The 22,191-nt window shown below is 36.8% G+C and overlaps 1 protein-coding gene across 2 annotated transcripts in view; it reads left to right on the top strand.

Annotated features, from left to right (window-relative positions):
- The first annotated feature begins 747 nt into the window (after positions 1 to 747).
- Positions 748 to 22,191, top strand: part of LOC140501170 (desmocollin-2-like) — a 40,126-nt gene continuing 18,682 nt past the window's right edge. For both annotated transcript variants that reach the window (XM_072604469.1, XM_072604470.1), the window contains exons 1-6: positions 748 to 1,232; positions 7,782 to 7,866; positions 12,937 to 13,136; positions 13,409 to 13,528; positions 19,604 to 19,759; positions 20,621 to 20,765. In XM_072604469.1, the coding sequence (XP_072460570.1) occupies positions 1,164 to 1,232; positions 7,782 to 7,866; positions 12,937 to 13,136; positions 13,409 to 13,528; positions 19,604 to 19,759; positions 20,621 to 20,765 (775 nt within the window). In that variant the 5' untranslated portion in view covers positions 748 to 1,163. The remainder of the gene's footprint in view (positions 1,233 to 7,781; positions 7,867 to 12,936; positions 13,137 to 13,408; positions 13,529 to 19,603; positions 19,760 to 20,620; positions 20,766 to 22,191) is intronic.

Genomic DNA, 22,191 nt, shown 5'->3' with positions numbered 1-22,191 from the left:
AGAAACCTTTGGCCTCAAGGTCACATGTGGCCCTCTAGGTCCTCAAGTGCAGCTTTTTCACTGAATGCAAACTTCACAGAACAAATCCCCTTAATAAAAGGATTTGTTCTCTAAAACTTGGACTCAGTCGAAAGGCTGCATCCAAAGACCTAAAAGACCACATGTGGCTTCGAGGCCGCAGGTTCTCTACCCCCCGGGTTGATTGGACTTGATGATTATCCAATGTCCTTTCTGATTCTGAACATTTATTTATGAACTACAGAAATCTCTGATGTCCTTTTTTAGCCTTCAAATTCCAAGACCACGAACCACACCCGGAAGCACAAAGTGAGAAGACATGCCCCTAGCAGCCAGCACCAGAATCGAGTTGGTTCACAGTGGGCTGTTAGCACAGAAAGTCTCTTTACCATAGGCAGTCTGTGAACAAAGACACACTTGGGTGAACTTAAAGGATAGACAATTAAAGAGTGGAAGGAAGAAGGGGAAAGGGGACAGCAAAGGAAAAGGTGGATCACTGGAAGATGGTGAACCAGCTAGCCAGTTTAAATGAGTGATCCAACTCCACTCCGTCTTTTCTACGAGTTGGTACCTCTCCATGGGGCAGGGCACGGGAACAGGTGTGTGTGTGTGTGTGTGTGTGTGTGTGTGTGTGTGTGTGTGTGTGTGTGTGTGTGTGGTAGGTGGCGCTTGCTCTTCAGAGGAAAAAAAACCATGGCACTTTAAAAAACCTTTTTTTTTAAAGGTAAGTGGCAGCAAAAGGGAGTTCCCACCTGTGACTTTCTCAGTGTCTGGAAGAGTTGAGAAAATGCAAAGGAGGGGCCACTCTTTGTCTTTCCGAAGCTCTGAGGCCCCACCCCTGGGTCAGAGAGAAAAGCCCCTTGGGCAGAAAGGCCAAAGAGGGTGGGTATCTTAAGAGAAACGAGGAAGAAAAGCTACACCCCTGGTGCTCCACCTCCAGCTGCAACTGCCACTTCTTGCTTCCTGGGCTCACTCTTACCTGGGCAGTGGCCGCGGCAGCAGCAGCACCTACACCTGCGCCAGCCCACACTCCCACCCTCTGCTGCCTGGCTGCCACTGCCCGACCCTGATTTCCCTGACCTGCTTCACCTCGCTAGCTTTTCCCCTTCTGCCCGGAGTCCTCTCTGCCCTTGGATCCTGCCCCGATGGCCGGAAACGGGTCGGGGCACTCCCGGATTACAGCCGGCTGCCGGCTGCTCCTGCTGACCTTCCTGGTGAGTTAGGCTGCGGGTCGCCGCGCTCCTGGGAGGGTTCGAACACGGCTCTCAGCAAGCCAGCTGGGGAGCCCTACCAGGGAATGGATCTGTCGCTCTGAGGTCGGGGACCCTTTAGGACAGAACGGGTGAGATTTGGAGAAAATCGGAGGAGAGGTGAGCCAGGATAAGAAGCGGAATTAGAACCGGTTTCTGGATCTGCAGACAAACCGGTGTCTTCCTTAGATTTTAATCAGTTTAAATAGCTGGAGATAAAAGCCTCTGACTGTATCCCGAATTGTGGCCTCTAGGTATAGGGTGTGGATGAGCGCGTGTCGGAGCCTAGATCCTTAGAAGGGACCTCAGAAACCATTTAGTGCTTGGTCTTTTTGTATAAATGGGAAAACAGAGCTTGGGAGGTTAAATGACTTGCCTAAGGTCATCCAAGTAGTAGTTGTCGTTGTTGTCCCGAGTCAAAGTTGAAACCCAGGAATTCTGACTCTGAAGAGAGTTGTGACTCATTCTACCGTACTGGTCTGTACTGCTCTTTGCTGTTTGACTTCCTTTACTGCTTTGGTACTAAACCAGCCCTTGAGTCAGGAGACTGGGGTGGTGGTGTTCAGGACTGCTGTTTGAGGTGTTTGCCTGGTGTCACAGCGATTGCTACTCTTACACCTCTTCGCAAGAGTGTAGTAGTGGTTCCGGGAGCTTCTCCCTCCTGGTAAACTCCAAGTCAAAGAAAACTGGGCGTGGGGTTGGGGGAAAGGGAGGGAGATTTTGGTGTTCCTCTCGGAAGTGAGGTGACCACCCACCCCCTCCACTGAACTTTCATTAGTGATTCTCTACTCCAGCGGTTTTGGAAAGTGGCCGACAGATATTAGGGTGAGCTGATCTGAAGATGACTTGGAGAGCCTGCAGTAAGAGGAAAGAGACGGACTTAATAGGGGCTAGAAGACAAATGAGGGGAAGAGAAGCTCAATGGAAAGATCTGGAGTTCGGCAGCGTCCTAGATGTAGTCTCAGGAAATACTTTTTTTCTGGTGGCTCTCCAGGCTTTGAGACCAATGTCATCCTGAAAGGGAAAGAATCCAGGAGTATTCACAGGACTTTGAGTAATTGACCTGTATGATTTTATCTGGAGAACAGAGTAGACTTCTATTTCAGGATCAGGAGTTTGCCAATGGGTTTCGGACATTCTGAAAAAGAGCAGCGAAGCTGATTGAGAAATGAATTTTGACCATCTCAAGAGCCGTGTGGATAATTTTGGAAAAAAGCCAATGATTTAGAGAACCAAGTGGAGAATACCTGTAGGAGTAGAAGCCACTCCACATCTGAATTACTCAGTTACTTCTCTACCTTTTTTTGTTTTTGTTTTGTTTTTTTAAACAAGTAGATAGTCTACTTGTGACTTAACAAGGTGTCCACATCACCATTTTTTAAATCTTGAAACAAATGCATTTGTGGAATCTGTTAGGAGCTTGTTAGTAGCTCTAGAATGGTTAGGGAAAGTTGCCTAAATAATAAATGATTTTCCTATGTTTAACCATTTGTACGGATCATATATTACATCTTTGCAGTGAAATTTGTATTAACTTGTACACCTTAGAGTGGTTGTTATGTGTGCGGAAATGTCAGATCTCAGTTAATGTTTTTAATATGTTCATAAAAATGTCACATATTGGCAACATTCAATATTTGTCAAACTATTATCTTAATCTCCGTGTCTCCCCTATATTTTATATTCATTTTGAAGTATTTTCCATGGTTAAAGGTAGTATATTTAGCATTATGTTATATTATGTTTATTATATTATGTTATATTTGGCAAATGGAGAGTAATTTAATTATATGTATGTTGTGGGTTTTCACTCATCTATAAGAATTCCAATCAGTGTTTCGTAAACTTTGGATTCAATTCAATTTCAATTCAACAAATATGCATCTTGTTTTCTATACAGTAGGCACTGTTCAAGACAGTGGTGATGTAAAGAAAAAAAATTCCCTGTGATTGAAAAGGATTTTACATTCTACTGGGTGGATACAATAGGGATGTAAATAAGAAGAATATAAAGAAAACAGAAGAGGGAGAGAGAATGTAAGCTCCAGATATATGGAGGAATTCATATGCAACTAGATTTTAAGTTTACTGTGAGCAAAACCTAGTGTTTGTTACTTCTTCCTAGAGAAAGCTCAGGAGAATTCTTTTGATTGCTTCTAGTTTGAATCCTGGGTTTCCTAAAGCACATACATATATATGTATGTATGTATGTATGTGTATATATATATACATATATATATACTTGTGGAACATTCAAAAGTTGGCTGTTGACCAAGAATGAACTATATGAATAGGTTAGATTGATCTGTTCTCCTCCACCCCAGAATTCTTCCCACAAACCCTGCTCGCCTTCTAATCTTTGAGGTTTTGTGGCTTTGGCTCGGATGAGTTGAGCAATGACAGGTTTTGTTATTGGAAGAGTAATGTGAATAGCAAAAGAATGACCACACCTCATTCTCCACGTTGGTTTGGTGATGTTCTCTAATGGGAAACTAGTGTCCCTTCCATTACTCAGGCTTTCTCTGTCAAGGATTAAACCACCTGAAAATCTCAAGACAAAATGAAAAGTAACACCTGACGAATAGGTCAGGGACCTTATAAGCAAAGAAACAAGAGAACATCCAAACCCAAACCAAAAATCCCAAACAACCTCCCCCCTAAAGTTATCCTTAATGATTGCTCTACTTAAATATATTTATTTATTTTTACAAAGTTACACTTTCTATGTAGAATCAAAAGGATTAGAATCAGAACATTTTAGAGCTAGAAGGGATCTGGAAGATCAACCAAGGATGGAGAACCTGTGGCCTCAAGGCCACATGAGGACCTCTAGGTCCTCAAGTGTGGCCCATTGAATCCAAATTTCACAGAACAAATCCCCTTAATAAAAGGATTTGTTCTGTACAACTTGGACTCAGTCAAAAGGTCAAACTCAAGGATCTAGAAGGTCACATGTAGCCTTGAGGCTACAGGTTCTCTACCCCTGATTATTCTAGTCCAACCTCTGCATTTTACAGAGGAGGAAACTGAGGCCCAGAAAGGTTAAATGACTTTCTCTAGGTCACACAGCTAGATCCTTTAGCTAGGGTGATTCCTCTGCTCTCTTGAGTCCAAATCAAATGCTTTCTCCATTATATCCAGATTGGCTCTGAAGGAAACTTAATTCTTATATTTATAAAATAACATGTTACTAATTATATGGTACCTTTTCCAAGGAGCTCGAACTGCTTCAGAAACTTACTTTCTAAAAATATAACTTTAAAGTAAGAGAAAATTAGTATGAATAACTCTTATTTTTTATGGCTGAGGAAACAAAATATTACGAGTACAAAAGATTATGTTCAAGTTTCTTTAAAAAGTGAGCCCAAAGGAGATGCGTTGAGTTTTTGATTCTCATCTAGAATCCATGTATAATTGTTGTTCAGTCATTCAGTTGTTTCCCATCTTTATGAACCCTTAGACTATACTGTTCATGGGTTTTGTTTTTTTGCCAAAATATTGGAGTGGTTTACCATTCCCTTCTCGAGTGGATTAAGACAAATAGAGGTTAAGTGACTTGCCCAGGGTCACACATTATATGTCTGAGGCTAGATTTGACCTTAGGTCTTCTTGACTCCTGGTCCAGTAAGTCATCTAGCTGCCTACAATTTTATAAATATTGGAGATTGTTCCACTTTTTCTAAAGTATTTGTGCTTTTCAGAGAAGATATATGCATACATAGCTCTGAATACCATATTGTGTACTCATATGCAGTTACATATTGGGTAGTAAACTCTGTCCATCATGTATAAGTTATAAGTACTGAAGAGTTGCCTGAGGCCATAAGATGTAAACTGATTTAGAATCACTAAGTCATTCAAATATCAGAATTTTAACCCAGGTCATCTTGACTCTGAACTTCATATTTTTTACTAAGTTATGGGACTTCTAAACTGAACCTATTATATGCATAATGAACGATACCCAAACAATTTCCATACTTTGTTTTTTGGATTAATTTTGCTTTGTGTACTGAAAGGTAGAAATGCTTCACATAATCTAAATTGATATATGGCTAAATTTGGTAGAATTAGGACTATGAAAGGTAGCTTTTTAAAAATCCACAGAACTGTATTTTGCTGAGCTTTCATATAGGGAATTTTATATGGGAAAAGTGTCCCTTATTTCTATTTTTAACATTCATGAGATGTGTTGGACCCAGAGATTTCATTGATAGGCCTTTACCAAAAGGAGGTAAAAGGCAGAAAAAAAAAAGACCCCATAGGTGGCAAAGTGGATAGAGTTTGGCATCTGACATGAAGAAACTCATCTTCCTGAATTCAAATGTGGTCCCAGACACTTACTAGCTGTGTGAACCTGGGCAAGCCAGTCAATTGTTTGCCTCAGTTCCTGACTTGTAAAATAAGCTGGAGAAGGAAATGGCAAACCACTCCAGAGTCTTTGCCAAGAAAATTCCAAATGGAATAATGAAGAGTTGGACACAACTGAAGAACAACAATCTTGCAAATACACTAATGAGGATACTATATAAACTTTAGAGGTAACAATGTAAGGCAGTTAAATCTGTTGACAATACACATTGTAAGCATGTGGTAAATGAGCATTTGGAAAGAAAACTCATTTGCCTTTGTTGAAAACCAATTTTGAGACAAACAATTTTCTGAAGTATTGATCAATGATTAGGAATCTTATAAAATATTTATAATTTTTTTTTACTAAACACTAAGTGGCAGCTTGACACAGTAGATAGAGAGCTAGCCTCTCTAGTCATGTTTACTTGTGTTCAAGACTGGACTTTGCTCCATACTGGCCATGTGATGCTTGCTGGGTAAGTCACTTAACCTCTCACTACCCACTAAGACTGTAAGTTAAGGAATAATTCCTGATCTTCATTAGTGGAGGATATTTCTTTACCAGAGAGCACTCTGTATACATATGAAATATTCCTGATTTTCTAAGAAATAGAACAGATGTTAGAATTAGAAGAGCTTTATATTCCCTTATTGAATATTTGAGGAAATTGAGTCCCACAAAGGTGAAATAACGCACCTAAGTCACCCAGTTCTCTTGACTTCTGTTCCACTGCACCACACTGCACATGTGATCAGGTCTAAGCCAATCCAATAAGAATGTCTTCTGGAAGCAACATACTATGCTACAAGTCAGGGATGCAAAGACAAGATGGTAAGTAGTCCCTGCACTTGTTGCTGTTACAAGACTTTCAAAACAAAGGAAAGGTTTTGAAAATGTCAGAAAGGGCTTTAAATTTTTATACAGAACAAAATTCAGTAAATTTCCGAGTATGCTTTCAACTTTCAGAATATTTGGGCTTTATCTGTTTTGTTTTATCTCCATGTGTTTATCCAACATAACATTAGTTCTGATTTTGGGGGCAGCTCATACAAATGGAGAGATTGAAAGTGACATTGCATGTCTGTATCTGGCAGTAAGCAGTCACTAAACTGTGGTAGTGTTGGCTGCCATCTTTGGCACATTATTTCCTTCAGGGTCATATTCAGTAAATCTAGGGCAGCTAGGTGGTGCAGTGGATAGAGCACCAGTGCAGGAGTTAGGAGGACCTGAGTTCAAATCTCAGCTCAGACACTTGACACTCACTAGCTGTGTGACCTTGGGCAAGTCACTTAACCCCAATTGCCTCATCCTGGGTCATCTCCACTCATCCTGATGAATATCTGGTCACTGGGTTCAGATGGCTCTGGAGGAGAAGTGGGCTGGTGACCTGCACAGCCCTCCCTCACTCAAAACAAAGTCAAGTGCAAGTCATGTCATTATTTCTCTGATGGCATGGTCTTCTTCAGCAATGAAGGATGAACACACAGTAAACCTAAAAAAAATTAACTATGGAAAGAATCTAATTATAAATAAAGAACTGTTATGTGGATTTTTGTTCTTCCACATTCATCCTATTTTTAAACATGCTCTACATTTTACTGTACACTTGTATAATAATACTTTACCTATTTGGACATGCTTTCATGATTCTCATAACACTTTGAGGTATTCAGGGCAAATATCTCTACTTTACAAATGAGAATATTGAGAGTTTGTGAACAGCTAGAGGTCAAATGGCTACTAAGTAGAAGAGGGAACCAGAATTAAGGGCTTCCTTTTATTGTACCATATAATTTTTCAGGTCTGTCCCTTCCAAATATTGTCCTTCCATTGTAGTTTGCTCAGGTATTTGAACTGGGCAGCTAGGTGGCACAGTGGATAGAGCAATGGGCCTGAAGTCATGAAGACTCATCTTCCTGAGTTTAAATCTGGCTTCAGACACTTATTACCTGTGTGACCATGGACAAGTCACTCAACCCTGTTTGCCTCAGTTTCTCATTTATAAAATGAGCTGGCAAAGGAAAGGCCAAACCACTCTCCAGTATCTTTGCCAAAATAATCCCAAATGGGGTCATAAATAAGCAGACACAACTGAACAATAATGAAAGAACTTTCCTTGAATAGTTGCAGACTACAGTTAATTTTGATTTTCTTTGTAGGTCTTGAGTTTTTCCTGTGAAGCCTGCAAAAGAGTCATCCTTTCCGTTCCTTCTACACTCGAAGCTGAGACTTTTGTTGGTAGAGGTAAGAAAATGAAAGAGAAATTTTTCCTGAACCATAATTTGATATAGTTTAACTATGATGCTTGAAGAAAGGGGAACTGAGAGGTGATAGATATTTGGAGTTAGCATGGGAACCAGTTAGAAGTAGATTTCAGTGAGTATGATTTTCATAAAATTCTTGTGGTTCATAGTTTAAGGATCAATTTTTGGGGTGGTGAATACTCTTTTAGCAATTTTAGTTCTCTTAAGTTAGCTACTTTCCCTCCATCCATTAACTATTTTAAAAGAACTACAAGTCTCTAGCTACCTGGGTTATTTTTTAGGAGGAGAGGCATGTTTGAATTTTTAATAAAATAGAATTTTACATTTACTTGTAAATGAGACTTGGAAAAATGACTTTGCCTTTCAAAAATTTCATTTTGAAGAGGAAAAAACATTATTTTTAAAACTTCTAATTGACATGGGGAGAGTGTCTGAAATACATATGTGGTTTAGGTCAGTGACCACAAACTCAAATTACACTTTATATAAGATGTTAGATGATTTCCTGTAAGACTTCTTTGGATTTAGGGGTCAGAAGACCTGAGTTTGAGTCATGGTTCAGATTTTTACTAGCCATGTGACTTTGAATAAGTCACTTAAATTTTCAAAACCTCAGTTTCTTCATCTGTAAAATGTATGATAATATTATTTTAAAAATCTACCTTGTCATTAGTGGAAGGAATGTTTTATAAATCAAATCAAGGGCTATGCAACGTGAGGATTTTTCTTTTGAGGGGGAAGATAGGATTTAGTTCTCACCTATGATTTTTATCAGTACAGGGAACTCTCAATCTGGAAACTCCCTTTACTAATACAGATAAGTAACTGTTCTATAGCTTATATTCTATAACTTTATAATCTTATAACTTATATTCTTATGTTCTATAACTTATATTCTTATATTCCCACTGTCTGGGACAGTGAGAGGTCAAGGATTCATCTGGAGATCACAAGGCTGGTTTAGGTCCTAAATGAGTCTTGTATCCTGGCCTTCTGGATTTAGAGATCAGCACTACATGCACTGGGCTTATTTATTTATTTTTGTTGCACATATACTTTTGTGGCATTGTAAAGGTAATTTGAATTCAAATATGTTATCCTAGGAAAAAGTTCACTTCACTAAAAGACCATTAATTATTAGTTCATTATTTTTCTTATTCCAAAGGACAGTGATGCCTAACATTTCACCTAGACTCTAGTGTAGGATTTCACCTGCATTCTTTTTGCCTTATTGTGACATAAATGAATAAAACATTTGTTAAGTGCTTTCTGTATACAAAGCACTATACTTTGTTATCACTGGGGATATAAATAGAAAAGCTAGACATGAGGACAGTCATTTTTTTTTTTTGTGATCCTTATGAGCTGCAGGGCCATAGGATGATGTTTTCCTTCTATGTTAGAAATTGACAGTGAATAACCCCAAGTGCTAAGTCTGTTTTGGGGAGATTCACACCCCTTTAGAGCTTTTTAGGTTATTTTTTTCCTTTAAGCTAGTCTTTGTCTTAGTGAGGTGAGTTTAGAAACGCTTTTAGGTTGATCTATGTGCTGCAGGAGTTCACTGAGAAGATTTTGGTTGCTCTCTGTGTTTCATGAACTCTTTGGAAATGTTTTCCCTCAGACATGAGGTTAGAATTCCCTCAATATTATAGGAATCCAGAGGATTCCTCAGAACTGAACCCAGCCTGCACACATGGGTCTAGAGCAGAGTTGCTGCTTGTTTAGAGAGGTCAAAACCCTATCCTCTCACTTCTACCCCCAGCTCTTCCAAGTAGGTCTGTGTTTTCATACGAGTCAAGACAAAGCAGATTAGTTTCTCTCCTAATTATGAGGGCTAACTTTTAGTTAACTCAGGTCTCTTCTCCTGTTGGGTGCTCTGTTGGAACCAGACTTGACCTCTGAGTGGAGAAGTTTGGTTTTCCTCTTTTCTTTATTGATGTTGGGTCAGGACCTTTGCAAGGCCCCAAATAGGTCATAATCTATTGGATATGACTAATCTTTGGAATTACACAATTCAGTTATTCTTCAAAAATTGCCTTAAAATCAGAATTGTTATTATTGATTTTTGCTAGTAATACAAAATTGAAGATTATGTCCAGATATTTAGCATTTAGATATTGAAATAGTGGGGGCACAGAAGCAAGAGCTTGATCCAGACCCAACTTTTGGCACATGTAATCCATGACCTTAAGCAAGTCAGCTGACAGTGTAACAGGCAACTCCCTATGTCTAAAATAGGTGCTTATTTTCATTAATAAAGGAAGTTGCTCAACAGAGAGTCCCCTACATTAATTAAATAACATGTCCAAATGAAAAAAAAAGTAAAGTAAGATTTTAACCAATGTCCCACTTAAATACTTCACTGATTTCGGAGGTTTTGATTTTGTTTCGTCAAAGGCTATGTCAGCAGAAGCCAAGCTGAAATGAAACTTTAGGTATGGTCCTGGGGGTAAACGTGTACAAGGATCAGCCTAGCTTAATGTGGAGAGGCTAATCACCAACATAGCAGCTAGAGGATGAACTTTGTGTCCATAACAACCATTCATACTAATAAAAACACAAATTGGTCTTAAATCTCATCTTGTATGCTTACAGTTAAAGTGTCACAGTGATAGATAATGGAACACAGTACCAAGAATCACAGTTATTACAATAGCTACCAACATTAATTTAACTCTTTGTGGGACTGAATAATAGTTTATCACTGTAAATAAATACATAAACAATAATATGCCACTAGAAATAAAGCCAGAAAGGCATAAGTAAATTGGAGTTGCATAGATGGACGCAATGTTAGAAGGAAACAGGTTTAGTCAAAAACGTCAATGTTTGTCAGCAGGTACCAAAGGAATCATTTCATGTGACGCTTGGTCGTCTTACTTCAGGGTACTCATAATTAAGTAGACTACCATGGGGATAATTATAACTTATAGACCAACATCTGTGGGAAATAATGGAGAGGCAGGTAGTTTCAATGAAGAATCTGACATTACTCTCTACAATGTCAGAACTTACCTTGATGTGCATGACTTCATTGTGAAAGAAGGGCACTGGGCAGGATTGTGAAATCTATATTGTAGGTGGTCTACGCATGCAATGAAAGTGAGGGTTATCAAGATGGCCAAATGTTGTGCTAGTATCCACAAAATGTTTAAAAGAATTTGAAGAAGGCTTTGAATTCTTCCTTTATGAAGAATTTATCAAAATATGGGGAAAATATTAGCATAGAGTGGAAGGGCTTTTTACTTGTAACAGTTGAAAGAGTGTTCACACCATTGGGTTCAAGAATCTTTTGAAGCTTTAGTGGAGCATTTTAACTCTCTATTTTGGAGTATCTGATAGATTTTTAACTTGCTACCCTAAAAGCTTGCTTTCCAGTGAATACTCTTGGCTGATTTCTGACCAGAAAAAGTAACCTTTTTTCTTGTTGACAATTTAATAAAGGAAACTTTGGTGAAAATGGTACTCTCATCATCATCATCTTATTAATATCTATTAATATCTTTTCACAATAATACCAACTATAAAAATAATAGTGTGACAAGTGATCCTGATGCTCCCCACAAATTTATCTTCAAGGCCAAGAAGAAAAAAAACTTGGAGATATTGGAAAATGTACACCTGCATATATTTCTTACCTTTCCCAATATCCCAGTGATCTATTTCTTCCAGAAAACTTCCTGGAAGCATTAGAAGCACACATTATACTAACTTACATTAATGTAGCTCTTCACAATTACTGCAGCGTATTTATATATGTTTTCATATTTGTCCCTTTGATTTTGCCTTACAGTTCCATGCCTTTCCCACTACACCATTCTGCCTGCCTTATACCATGTATGCATCTATGGCACCAGAGTCCTCACCATTAACTTTAACTCTTTCCTCTCCTCCCTCTGTTCAGTTGCCAAGTATGGAAACCTCTTGCACATTAGAGTTCTTTTAGCACCAGAGTGATACTCATAGAGTCTATGGTGGCTATGAATATCCCAGTGCAATTCTGAATTGCGAAATATCATAGACTCTCTACATGGAAGACAGAACCAAAACATTTATTCAGACACCAGAAAGCCAAATCCATCACAGCAACAAAAATTTATACACAGTAACAATGCAGAGAAAAACACCAACCCCAATCCTTCCCCCTGCTAGGCTTCCCACAAACCAAACCCCTTAAACAAAACACAAACAAGCTCTTTCACTCACACTAGCCAGCAGCCTGCATCCTTCCTAGCTCTGACTAGACTCTGACCAATTTCCTCACAGCTCTGCTCTAGCTCTGCCTCTTCCTGTGCCACCCTTCCTGTTCTACCCATTCAGCAAACTCCTTCCACCACAGGCTCCATGTGACTCAGGCTTCTGTGTGACATGGGCCTGTTAATGAATGAGAAAGATCTTCCCATTTTAAATTACCATTACAGTTCTCCTTTCTTTTCTCATGACTTTGTTACTACCTGACTGAATTTTAAAAGTATTCTGTGCCTTTGTTCTCTCTACCAACCTGGGTTCAATGCCACCACTTGCTGATGTGTGTCCCTGAGCAATTCATATACCCTCCCAGTGCTCTGAGCAGCTCTCTAAGACTAAAGAGCATGCTGACCTACAATGGCTGAGAGAGTTTCCTTAGCTGAGACTCCCTTGTACTAAAGATATTACAGATTCAGTCACTAGACCTAAGTTAAGAAGAACAAAATATAGTAGCAACATCATGAAACTGAGGATGAATATAAAAAATACCATGGAACTGTAAAAATATTATCAGTAGGGGAAAATGCAAAATGAGCTGAATCTTATAAAAAGTTCTAAAGACACCATAAGATATATCAGGAACAAAAAAGAACCATAAGGGACAGATAGATTCATTTTTAGTTGCCTTGTTAACAGTGAGAAAGGAGAACTATACAACTTGAATTTAGTTTCTGGCTTTTCTATGAAGGAGATTGATCTTCAAATGACTCATTATGCTATAAAAAAGCCACATAATTTCTTATAAAATATATTTTACTTTTGTTTGCTTTTTACAAATTGATGTGATTTGTCTTTCCTGCAGTTAATCTAGATGAGTGCCTTCCATCTGCAAACATAATCCGTTCAAGCGATCCTCACTTCAGAATTTTCAAAGATGGTTCAGTGTATACAACTGATACTATTGTGTTGTCTCCTAAGAAGAGAACTTTTACTATTCTGCTTACCAACACACAGAAAAGAGAACAGAAGAATCTAGTTGTTCTATTAGACCATCAGAAGAAGGTATAAAAGAATGTATCCATATTTTCTTAATATGTATTATTTTCTTTTTATCATTATGTTGTCTATTGGTGAATTATGCCTGTTGCCTACCCTTGAATGATGTTGACTTTTGGCTAGATTTTTCAAATTGCCAATATTTCATTGCTCCTCTATTTCACCAATCTTACATCTCATTCTTGGTTCCCATGAGACAAGTTGCTTATGGAGAGTCTAATGTTTGGAAAAATAGCCATTGATTTTACACATGTATTTTCTCTGTTTTCTGAATCCAGGTACTGAAGAAAAGACATTTGAGAGAAACAGTCCTTAAGCGTGCCAAGAGAAGATGGGCTCCCATCCCTTGTTCATTGATGGAGAACTCTTTAGGTCCTTTCCCCATGCTTCTTCAACAGGTAGTTACATTTTTGCTTAATTCTACAGTTTTTCATATCACTTCAACTTGGATACTGTTTTTTCAATGGCTGAAGACAACCACAGCTGCCCCCTTTATATGTGATGTGTATTTTTGGACCTGTGTAGTTGTGTACAAGTGACATAAGTATTTTTGGATTTTCTTTTTGGAAAAACTTTTGCCACCTTTCATAATGTAGTAAAATCTTGATTGCTTGGTACCTGAAACTTTATAGTGTGAGAGAGACTCCTAGAAATCAATAAAGAATCCTCAGAGAATAGACACACTGTAATAAATAACGAAATGCAAAATTTAAATTGCATATATTTTGAGCTGTCTGCTGGAAAAAGGCAGTGCTGCTATTGATTGGCAGTGAATATAAAAGCCAAATCCTGTGTCTTAACGAGAAGAGAAGAAAATAAATAAAAAAAATACACAGTGGACAACATAAGTGGGGTGGAAATTAGGGGAGCATAACCTAAGATCTTACTATAAGAGAATGAGATGGAGATATAGTATAAATGGGAAGGGAGCAAAGATGTGTATGAAAGGAGGTATAAAAAATTTTGTGGGCATACTGGCAAGCTGAGATATGATATCATAGTGTATTTGTGTACATATATACATATATATACGTATATATTTATGCACACAATATTCACAAATACAGTTTATGTATGCATATATTTATATATATGCTTAATATGGCTGTATTGCTAAATTAGAGTACCATTTTAATATGGGAATTCTCTGATCAAAAAGTGTTGTTATCTTTGAATAAATGCCAGTTGGAAAAGCAAAAGATTTTTAAGAGCAAAGGAGTTTGAGTTTGAATTATATATATTTTCTGAAGGGTAAGTATAGAATATCAAAGTTCGACATTGTATTGGAAGGCAGCAACATATAAATTCCTTGAGGGAAGAGACTTTCATTTTTTTCTTTTCATCATGGTACCTAGCATAGTTCTTTGGACCCAGTAGGTAGTTTGAAAATAGATGTTCCAGTGTTTTAAAGTATGATCCCACATAGTCTGTGGCATCTAAGTAGTCAGAAGGGTTTTGTGGCTCTTTTATAGAACTTTGTTCAGGGGATACCCTATGTTTAGAAACATTTTATAGTGTTGCTGAAACTAGTCTATTTTGATGATATTTGCCCTTGCTAGTGCGAGTGAATAAAATGCCCCCAGGTTTAAAAAGATTAAAGACAGATGGACTGCTATTACATGTCTTAATGCTATGTATGGGTTCCCATAAAATAAAACCTTTAATGATGGGAAAATGTCATCATCCTAGAGGTTTCTAAGATACTACGCGCTTACCTAAATGGGAAAAGGTTTTCTTTTTTTCCCCTCTGATTTGTTCCATAACATTAATGTTTCTTCAGTAAATGAAAGATTATCTTAGTGGTCTACAGTTACCTGAAGAGACACTCATTATTCGATTGTTGTAGAATTCTCCTCCTCATTCCTCTTCCAGTGATCAGAGTTAATTTCTAGAAATATTTTAAGTCTCATTGAAATAGAGTGTTAGTGTTAGCAATCTTTGAATGAATGACATTAAGAATGTGAAATATTATTACAAAAGAGATTTCATGAGATGCCATCATGCTGATGTCATGTAAGACTAGCTTGATCTAATGTGAACAATACAAATTTTAATATTGCCTGTGCTTGGAATTCTGCCAGTCAATTGATAAGCATTTATTAAACACCTGGTATGTTCCAGGTACTGTGTCAGATACTAAAGATAGAACATAAAAAATAAAACTGTCTCTATCTTCAAGGAGTTTACTTTGATGATGGGAGAGAATTTGTAGCCATAATATAGATATAGATATACACACAGAGAAACATGTTATATGTTATAAAGGCATTTGTCTTACATATATTACTATATAATACGCAATGTAACTATATAATAACATACAATATGACATATATTTAAGACAAACAATTTCTGGGGGTATAGAGTGGTAGTGGTAGTGGCAATAACAGTTTGGATGTAGATCAGGAAAGACTTTATATAGCAGAGATGCGTAAGCTGAGACCTGAAGGGATTCACAAAATCTAAGAGGCAGAGTTGAAAAGGAAATACATTTTAGGGAGGAGGAAAATGTATGCAAATGCAAGGAGACAGAAAAAGAATGTTGTGTCTACCAAGCAACATGCGGGGTAATTTGCCTGGTATATAGAATGCATAATAATGCTGAAAAGGTAAGCTGGAACCAAATTGTAGTGGGCTTCTAACATGAAACAGAGAAATTTGTATTTTATCCTAGAGTAATAGGGAGTCAATCAGGCTTTAGAGAATGGGAGCAATCAGAACTGTTCTTTAAGAATATTGCTTTGGTAGTTGTGCAAGAAGAGATTGGAGAGTAAAGGGACTTGAGGCTGACAGACCAATCAGGAGGCTCTTGTAATCATCCTCAGCAACAATGAATGTGTGTGGGTACGAATTAAGGTGGTGGTCTATGACTGGAGAAGAAATAGGAAGGTACAAAAGATACTGTGTAGGTCAAAAGGCAAACATTGTGAAGTATGATGGTGAAAAAAAAATCTGAACTGAATTATCATTACAAAAATGTCTGCTGTTGAGAAATGATTTCAAAGTTTTGTAATTAGAATTATAAAATGTCATTGCCCATTCTTGAAATGGCAGGGAGTAGTATTCCTCCTTACCTCTTCAACACAGTTAATGTAGGAAGACCAGATTAAAAGTGGCAGCAAAGTTGATGTGATTTTTTTTCTTTCAGTTTCACTAAGACAGTATGTTTTGAATGTTCCTTAGAAGTCAAGAGACATTGATAAAGACAGAGTTCATGGAAAATGAGAAAATTTCTTCGGATATGACTACTTCAGATTTTGATGCAATATAGGGGGAAAATGGTCATTGCATCTTAGAATTTGTGAGAAAAAAGGTGAAAAAAGCTGAGGACAATCTGACATGCACTGTAGATTTGACCAGAGTATGCTTCAGAGGGTTCAGAGAGTGGATAGGTGGGATACCATGGTCTAAAATTCCATAAGAGAAGGCAGCCTAGATGCTCATGAGAAGGAAATGCCGAAGAGCTCAGACATATAACTCCACAGAGGAAGTGAAGTTGTTCAGACACAAGAGTGAATTTATAAGATACTATAGGTCAACTTAGATTAAAATAAAACAAAACAACATGTATAGATGATGGAAATAAGGGCAGGTAATGAACATGAAATTGTCGTATGGTCCTAGAATAAGAATGTCAAGAGAGCTAGCGCTCAGAATAAGCTGAAGCTAGGCATCCATCAGAAGCTCCCCCTTCAAAAAAAAAAAAAAAAGGTTGTTTTGAAGCTGTTTTTTGGGGCAAGAAGATTAAGAAGATCTGGAATGGCAGTTTGTGGTGAACAAGATGATAGAATATGAGGGAGAGAAGGTAGAACTAATCAATTTTTTTCCATTTTCTCTGCAGCAAGAATTATACTTAGACTGTCAAGACCAGAAGAAAAATGGCTAAAAAAAAGTTGAAACTCAGGACAAGTAGGGAAAATAATAAGGATGTATTTAGTTATACTTGATGAATATTAGTCAATATATTCCAGTGAACCACATCCAGAGGCATGGAAAGAAGTTATAGATATGATAGTTGGGTAACTATATGTGATCTTAGACAATAGAGAATGGTTTAGTGCCACAGGACTAGAGAGGAACAGATGTTCTAATTTTAAAAAGGAAAGAATGGAATCAGCAACGTATATAGATCTGTAAACTTGAATTGACTTTCAGGCAAAGTCTTACAGCATAGTATTTAAGGGATAGTGATCATGTAGAAGTGGTAACCACCAAGAGCCTAGCATTGCTTCATTAAGAACAGATTATGCTTGATCTGTGCTATTTCTTTTGTTGACAGGGTTTCTAGACTGTTACTGTTAAATAGGGTAAATGTTGGGATGTAATTTGTTTTTATTTTAGATAGGCATTTGACAATGACTCTGATATAATTTTCGTGGAAAAATCCACAAGTAGATTCCAAATTTTGTAAATGTCTAGAAGTAAAGACTTAGAAGGAAGTTTTTAGTGTACTGCCCCAGGGATTTGTGCTTGGCTCTGTGCTTTTTTAAAAAACATTTTATCAATGACTTAGATGAAGTTTTAGGGGGCATGCTTATTAGAATTGTAAATGGAACTAAGATGGGAGGCATAGCTAACACTTTGGATGACAGAATTAGAATCCAAAATAGATCTCTGCAGGTTGCATGACTAGGTTGATTCTGGTGAGATGAAATTTAATAGGGATAAGTGAAAAGTCTTACAACTGGGTCCAAAAACATATAAGATTAAGAGGCATGGTTAGATAGCAGTTCGTCTGAAAATATTTGGAGGTTTTAGTGGACTACAAATTCACTAAGAATTAGCAGTGTGTCACACTGGCCCCCCAAAATAAGACTTTGTTAAGAAGCACATATGTGTCTAGGACTGTGGATGTAATAATCTTATCTTAAAGTAGCCACCATCCAAAGTATTTCATTCAGTTCTATATGCTACATTTTAGGAATGATTTTGATAAACTGGAGGGTATCCATAGGATGGCAGCCAGGATTATGAAAAGCTTTGAGGTTATGCTAGATGAAAATTATTTGAAGGAACTAGAGATGTGTAGCCTAGGTAAGAGAAGATATGGGGAGATAGTAGGTAGGGTAGGCCTGATAATTATCTTCAAGTATTGAAGGTTATATATACTGTGGAATTAGGGATTATACATTTTCTTAGCATCAAGGTGTAATACTCGGAGCAGTGGGTGGAAACTGTACAGAAGCCAGCTTGATATCACTGCCTCATGAAATCACATGGATTTTCCCTCACTGGAATTCTTCAAGTGAATATTTCATGATGTATTTTCAGGAGTATTATAGGGAGCTTCCTTCTATTATTGTTGTTATCATCTTGTTTAAGTATAGGTTGGACTAAGTGGTCCCTGAGGACCCTCTCAATTCTAAATTTGGTAAATTTTTAATACTCCTCTTCATGTATCATTTACTTTTATGAAGCAATTGGCAAGAAAACATGGTCTGATGGAGAGAATGTTATCCTCAGTATCAGGAAGATGAGGGTTCAAACCCCCAGTGCTCATGATTCCCAGTCATTTCACCACTGGCGATTCATGAGTCTCTTTGAGCCCTAGTTTTCTCACCTGCAAAATAGAGATAATCCTGCTAGTACTATCTAACTCAGAGTTAGACAGTACTATCTAAGTACATAAGGATCAAAGTAGTTAGTTTAAATAAAGTGTTTCACCAACCTTAATGTGCTCTGTAAATTATTATTTCTTTGGAGTTACTTTCTTGAGTAGAACTTAGTAAACACAGCCAAGTGTTTTGTGTGTACAACATAATACAATAACTGGTGTTCATTGTTTGATGGTTTTCTAATAATTTAACAGCTGATGGTATTTTGCAATAATGTCATACATATAACAAGACCCAATAAGATGTAATAGACACATGTTGAGGTATCATTCAAGTCATTTTTGAAGGCATTGGTGAAGCTGGACACAGATTTATGTTTGAGTCTTGTGGCATTGACTCTCTCATAAATCAATTCACTTGCTATCCCATTTATAATATTTTTCTTGTGGATGCAGCTGACTCCCTGTAGCAGTCTTTCACCTGACATCATGTTTTCATACAGCCATTAATGAAAGGAAAATGTATAATACTTTGTTTTAGAAAATTTCCATTTAAAAAGTTTGAAGTAAAAAAATTTACTGGAGTTTAACTACAGGTATCAAGAATCTTAATTCTACATTCTGGACAAACTGGGATGTTGCTGCACAACTCTTATTTTTCTTTTTTGGTAACCTGCTAATCTTTCAGTTTTGTCATTTTAACATCTACTATTATTTGTTAATCTTCAGTGTTACCTTTAGGCTGTCATTGTGTTATATTTATAACACCTTTGAGATTATTTCATGACACTTTTTTATTGAGATCCTTTTGTCACCAGATAGAATGTTGTAATAACTCACAAGATAATATTTTGATCAAAAGTATGCTTAGTCATTTCTCATTTTATCTTGATTCTTTCTTTCTTTTTTTTCTTTATAGGTCCAGTCTGACTCCGCACAGAATTATACAGTCTATTATTCAATAAGAGGGCCTGGAGTTGATCAAGAACCTTTAAATCTGTTTTACATAGAGAGAGATACCGGGAACCTCTTTGTTACTCGCCCTGTAGATCGTGAGAAATGCACATCTTATCCGGTACATATTAAAATTATTGATTTTATGCGTAATTACAGTGGTTCTGCTTTACTGGGCAGACCATCTCTTCCTTTGGCTTGATGAATAAACAAACTTTTCAACCGTTACAGTCATCCCAAATTAGAATGGGGTACCTTGCAATTTAGTATGACCTCCCTCTTTGGAAGACTTCAAACAAAGCCTGGATGACCACATTTAGGGTCTTTCAGCTTTTTATCTCTCTTCTTTCTGTTCTATGTAAAATGAAGTTTTGATATGAGGGAATTAAAAAAAAAAGACCCACTACCCAGCCCCTTATCTAAATATTTCTCATTGAGAGATCCAGAGGTAACTTAAGATTATGCAATTGTCATGGCCGTTTTGAAGATAATAACTTCAAAATACACAAGCATGTTGTAATTTATTCATTTTTTCTAGAACCACTATTTTTCTTTTAATTATGCTTCTGATTTGATTTTACTTTGTATTATCTCTCATTTTTCATGGACTTTTTTATTTTTAAAAAATCCTTATTTTATATTCAAATTTCTTGAATATATTTCTTTTTTAATCTCTTTTTTCTCTTAACCAAAAAAAAGCGTGCAATACAGTTTGTTTTTCCGACTTTACAGATTCTAATCATTTTTATGCAAAATGATGGTTTCATATTTTCTCTGCATCATATATATTGTAAATGCTAAATAAATGTATGTTGAATGTAAAAATGTATATCTCATCGGTCTAAAAACTAATACATTTTAATGATGTAGTCCTTTCTGACTATGACATTATAATCTCTAAAACTAGAATCATTAGTTTTTGTTATATTTTATATTGATGATCCAAAGATATGGTTTATTTCTCCCTCTTTTTTTAAAATAGTTAATTGCTTATGCATCAACTCCAGATGGTTATTCTGTAGACCTTCCACTACCCCTTGAAATCAGAGTTGAGGATGAAAATGACAATGCTCCAGTTTTCACCGAGAACATTTATCAATTTCAAGTTCTTGAAAATTGTGCATCTGGTAAGTACATGTTTTAACAACAGATTATGGTAAGATAGAATGTATTTCAGTGACCTGTATTATTGCAAATGTAAGGAAACATACTTAGGAGAAAATATGTATTTTGTACAATGGCGATTCTGGGGTATCAGACCCAAAAAAGGGCTCTTTGATTAATCAAAATATCTACCTAATGAGTTGTGGTAAGATCATTGAACAAATACTGGGTACTCCAGAGAAGTTTCCCAGACATGACATTAACTTTTTTCCTTAAAACATTTCTAAATCTATAGGTGGAATTGTGTTTCTTTCTTCTTACTACTACTTAATAAAGATGTAATTGAATTAGAATTATCTAGAGAACATCAAGTAAATTGATGAAAGGAAGTAGAAGCTTCCCAACGATGCCGTCCCCTAAATAGCATTATTTGCTTTGGAAGAACAAAGACTGAAGGACAGAAATATCAGAAAAACTAATAATGTTATGAAGTATGCATATGTTCACCAAATACTGGAACATTAGCAGTAGGAGGTAACTGCTGAAGCTTGAAAGCAGTAGTGCTTACAAAAATGAAAGGAAATGTTTCTTTTTACCTGACAGCACTAAACTTACAGAAATCAAAACTCTAAAAAAATAGTATTGGCTTAAAAATATAAGGTTTATTAAACTCAATTCAATATTGAGTATGTTACATACAGTATAGTACTAGGTTCTCTGAGGGATTCAGAAGTAGAAGAGCTTATTCAGTAAATGAATGAAAAAGCATTTAAATGCTATGTGCTGAACATTATTCAATTCTGTAAAACAAACACAGAACTGATACAGTTCTTGCCCTTAGTAGTTTCTAATAGGGGAGACAACATGTATAGCAGGGAGAATTCAATTACAGTACTGATGGTGAAGCCCAGGCGTTTCAGAGGGTGACCATTTCTATTTCTTTTGCTGTGGTGAGAATGGCAGAAGGTACAGATTACCAGCTTCCCATTGAGTATTTTATAAACAAATGAAACAGTTATGATAGAGTAGCAAGAGCACTGGTTCAGGGTCCTGAATCCTGGCTTTGTGTCTGAGTTCCTACACTTGCTAGCTGTGTGATAGAGAACAGATCACTTAAACTTTCCAGACGTCAATTTCTTTATTGGTAAAATGTGACTAATAATGTTTGAGCAATTTTACCAAGAAAAATGTTCTGTAAACCCTAAGTACTGCATCTAAATATGAATGATGATTCTTAGTGTTATTAATGAACATGAAATAAATTATCAATAATGAAAGATAATATTCTGTTCGGTATTACAAATAGTGTGATTATAGAATATAAGCACAATAAGAGTTCAGGAGAAGGCTAAGTGAGCTCACGTATCAGGACATAGGTAATATGTGTCAAGGACAGGATTCACAATTCTAGTCTATAACAACAATCATTTTTTTTAAAACAACAACAAT

The sequence above is a fragment of the Notamacropus eugenii genome, chromosome 4 (assembly GCF_028372415.1).
Source record: "Notamacropus eugenii isolate mMacEug1 chromosome 4, mMacEug1.pri_v2, whole genome shotgun sequence".
Classification (NCBI taxonomy): domain Eukaryota; kingdom Metazoa; phylum Chordata; class Mammalia; order Diprotodontia; family Macropodidae; genus Notamacropus; species Notamacropus eugenii.
The sequence above is the reverse complement of the archived record's forward strand: the minus strand, read 5'-3'. Positions and strand labels throughout refer to the sequence as shown.